This window comes from Tupaia chinensis, unplaced genomic scaffold (assembly GCF_000334495.1).
Source record: "Tupaia chinensis unplaced genomic scaffold, TupChi_1.0 Scaffold000035_1, whole genome shotgun sequence".
In the NCBI taxonomy this organism is placed as follows: domain Eukaryota; kingdom Metazoa; phylum Chordata; class Mammalia; order Scandentia; family Tupaiidae; genus Tupaia; species Tupaia belangeri.
Window position 1 is genome coordinate 158,749 of NW_006159465.1, and position 3,689 is coordinate 162,437.

Consider the following 3,689-nt stretch of genomic DNA (forward strand, 5'->3'; position numbering starts at 1 on the left):
TCCTGGCCCTTTAAATTAAGAAAAAAGCCACTGGGGGGCAGCAAAAGATTAACTTTCCAAAGGTAGCTTCTGGGGTTTGTTTACCCTGGGCTGTGTGATTCCGAAGACCTGCTTTAACCTGGATTTTTTTTTTTTTTTTTTTTTTAGAGAGGTTTTTGCTATAGGGTGCGTGCACTCGCCAGAAAGACAGAGAGAGACAGAGAGATAGAAAGCAAGAACCCCTCCCCCCCAGGGGGGATGGCGATGCCGCAATCCCTTCTCCATTCTCCTCTCGGTATCTTGGGCACGCACGCACACGCGCCCAGCATGAGTTTAAGCCACTGGGTCTGGGACTCGAACCACGGTCGACTACATGGGAGTCCAGCGACAGCTAACTGCTAGTCCCAACCTGGAATATTTCTGGAGGCGTTCAGAATGAAGAGCCCAGAACTGTTGTGTCTCCATACATCTCTTTCTTGCGGGACCATTAAGAACCCAAAGTCTCAGTATCAGGATCCAGCCTGAATTCACTGCAGAGGCTGATGACAGAGCAAGATCTAGAATCAGTCCCATAACAAGGGACCAAAGAGTCTGAGGGTGGAGAAGGAAAAGAGACATCCAGATTCTGCCGTTGGTCCCTTTAAGAGGAGAGACTGGGTCAAACATGGCGGGGTGAGTTATGTGACTGGATCCCCCATGGCCAATCAGATGACTGGAGACCTAGATGTGGCAGCTTGCAAAACAATCGGGCACTTGTGTGAGCGCTCTCAGTATCCGGAGGAGGGGGAGAAATGGAGAAGAAGGGATTGTGGATTGACCATTGATAAACAAGTCCTTTCATATATTCTCTCTCTCTCTCCCCTTCTCTTTCTCTCCCTCTGTTTCTCTATGGTGAGTGCATGTACCTTCTAGAGAATTAAAAAAAGAAAGAGATTATATCTCTCCTAGCCATTCTGGGGCCCTGTTTTCACCCCCACACGACATAGCAGGGAGGGGATTCCTGGGAAACCTCAGCCAGGAGCCACTGTGGAATCCACAAAAGGAAGGGTAAGGGCATCCAGGGTTGGCCCCATTACCAGGCACTGTCAGGGGCTCTGTCCTTACTCATAACACGCATGTCAGAGAGTTTTCACCCCTCACTGACCCCTGCTGTCCAGGGGTGCAGAAGTGTCTGAGTCTAGCACAGGTCAGGGTAGGGAGGAGGCGCATGTGTAGGAGGCAGATTTGCATGGAGACCCATCCCTCCTCTGAGGCGGGGGACAGATAAGAGTGTCTGATGGAGCCAGGCCCAAGCTGAGGTCTCAGCAGGCCGTGCTCAGGGGCGTCTCCACCATGGCCTGGGCTCTGCTTTTCCTCACCCTCCTGTCCCAAAGCATAGGTGATTCCTCAGGGGACGAGGCCAGGGACATCAGGGTGCTGCTTGTCTCCTCCTCCTCAGGCTCTCTGTGGCCCAGCAAGGACTCACCAGAGTGTATTTTTCTTCTTTTCAGGGTTCTGGGCCCAGTCTGCCTTGACTCAGCCTTCCTCAGTGTCTGGGGCTCTGGGAGAGAAGGTCACCCTCTCCTGTGTTGGAAGCAGCAATGACATTGGGGAGAGATATCATAGTATCTCCTGGTACCAACAGCATCCAGGCAGTCCCCCCAAACTTCTGATCTATGCTGTCAGCTCCCGGCCCTCTGGAATCCCCACTCGGTTCTCTGGCTCCAAGTCTGGCAACACGGCCTCCATGACCATCTCTGAGCTCCAGGACGAGGATGAAGCTGATTATTTCTGCCTCTTAAACGCTGGTAGTAATACTTGGCACAGTGGGCCAAGCCTATGGGGAAGTGAGACCAAAACCTTCCCTGAGCTCACAGTCTCTCCCCCCGCCCCAGGAGGGTTCAGTGTGCTCTCTGCTCCTCCCATTCCCACAGTGGAGTGCAAAAAGAAACAGGCGCTCTCGTTATTTTCTGAGGCTCATGATATTTTATTCCCCACCTGGAACATGGGTCAAAGTGTACGACTTAGTACAGCTTTTGGAGGGCAGGAATAGACATTAAGGAGACTCCTGCTTGGTGTCATTTCTCAGTTTTCAGGGAAATCCTCAGTATAAACGCCCTTGTCTGCCAAGGCCATCCTCCTTCCCTGGATTCAGTTCTCCTGAAAGGATGTTGTCTTGCTGAGTTGCAAATCCATTATGTTCAGGGTCAGTAGTTGTCCTTGATCCAGCTGGTGGCATGGTGGGTAAGGCGCCTGGATCCCACATGGGTAACTGAGTGATTGGAATCGCAGACCTGGGGTCTTCAAAGACACACCAGGGGCGTGTGTTTGTGTCCGTAATCTCATGAATAAAATGGAGGAGATGGGATTACGGCAAGGCCATCCTCAGTGTGGTGCTTCATCACTTTCACTCTCTCTCTCTGTCTCTCTCTAGCAAGTGCACTTCCCGTATGGTAAAAATTCCCCAAAAAACATCAAATTGTTCCTAGTGGGTTATGATCTGCATATCTATTCTCAAAGCAACAGCATCTATTAAAAGAACTGAAGTTGGAGCCGGCAGGTGGCAAGGTGGTTGGGGTGCTGGACTCCCACATCACTGACTACGGTTCTATTCCTAGATCTGGCAGCTTGCTTTCTCACTTTCTCTCTGTCTCTCTCTCTCTCTCTCTCTCATTCTGTTCCTCTCTGGTCAAATTAAAATAAATAAGTAAGTAAATAAATAAATAAAGTTAACCAAAAAGTAATTCTAAAAAAAACAACTGAAACTTTCAGTGTTGACAGGTGGTGTGTTGGTTAATGCACTGAACTCCCCCATGTCAACTGGGGTTCAAGATTCAGACCTGACGGCTTGCTTTTTCGCTTTTCTTCTCTCTTTGTGTGTTTCTGTCCAATCAAATTGAGAAAAAAAATAATAATGAGGAATAAGATTAAATAAAAAATGATTCTTAAAAAAAAAAAAGAAATGGAGCTGAAGCCATTGCTGAGAAAGTAAGGACAAAGGCTGTCCCTTATCTGTGACCCGATCTCCTAGGGAGATTTTGAGTGACAGCTTCCCTGCTCCTTCAGAGTTGCCCTTCCCCCATACCTGTGAGCCCTCGCCCTGGCAGCAGCCCTGCCCATGGGGTCTTTCTTCAATGGCTCCTTTGTCCCAGGGGAAGACGTCGTGTCTTAAGACTGTGTCCCCCATTTCTTGGAGTTCGCTAAAGTATCTCATTGCAGGGTGTCCAGTACAATTCTACGTAAAATGCCCTGGCGATTGATCACTAAGCTGCAGATACACAAATATCTCGGTGAAAGTGAGTATCTGAGTGAATCTGGACGACGTTCCCAGGAGATCTGGTACAGCCACCAACTGTCCTTGTTCGCGACAACTTTTCCAGTTAGAGCCCTCAATGTCCCATGTCCTGTGACACCATTCTCCCAGGCACCTCAGGAGGGGGAACCAGCAGTTAGCCTTATGGCTATATCGCTGGACTCCCATGTAGTTGACCGCAGTTCGCGTCCCGGACCCGATGGCTTAAAACTCACGCCGGGCACGTGTGCGTGCGTGCCCAAGATTCTGAGAGGAGAATGGAGGAGAAGGGATTGCGGCGTGGCCATCCCCCCGGGGGGTGATTTCTCTCTGTCTCTCTCTGTCTCTCTCTGTTTATCTGGCGCACGTGCCCTATGGCAAAAACCTCTCAATAAAAAAAAAAAAAAAAAAAAAAAAAACACCAACACGGGATCACTAG

General features: G+C 49.6%; 1 protein-coding gene across 1 annotated transcript in view; it reads left to right on the top strand.

Annotated features, from left to right (window-relative positions):
• LOC114007715 (immunoglobulin lambda-1 light chain-like) overlaps positions 1–3,689 on the top strand; it is a 13,285-nt gene that overhangs the window by 2,692 nt on the left and 6,904 nt on the right. Inside the window, exon 2 of the mRNA XM_027771537.1 lies at positions 1,470–1,766. Coding sequence (XP_027627338.1) covers positions 1,470–1,766 — 297 coding nt within the window. The remainder of the gene's footprint in view (positions 1–1,469; positions 1,767–3,689) is intronic.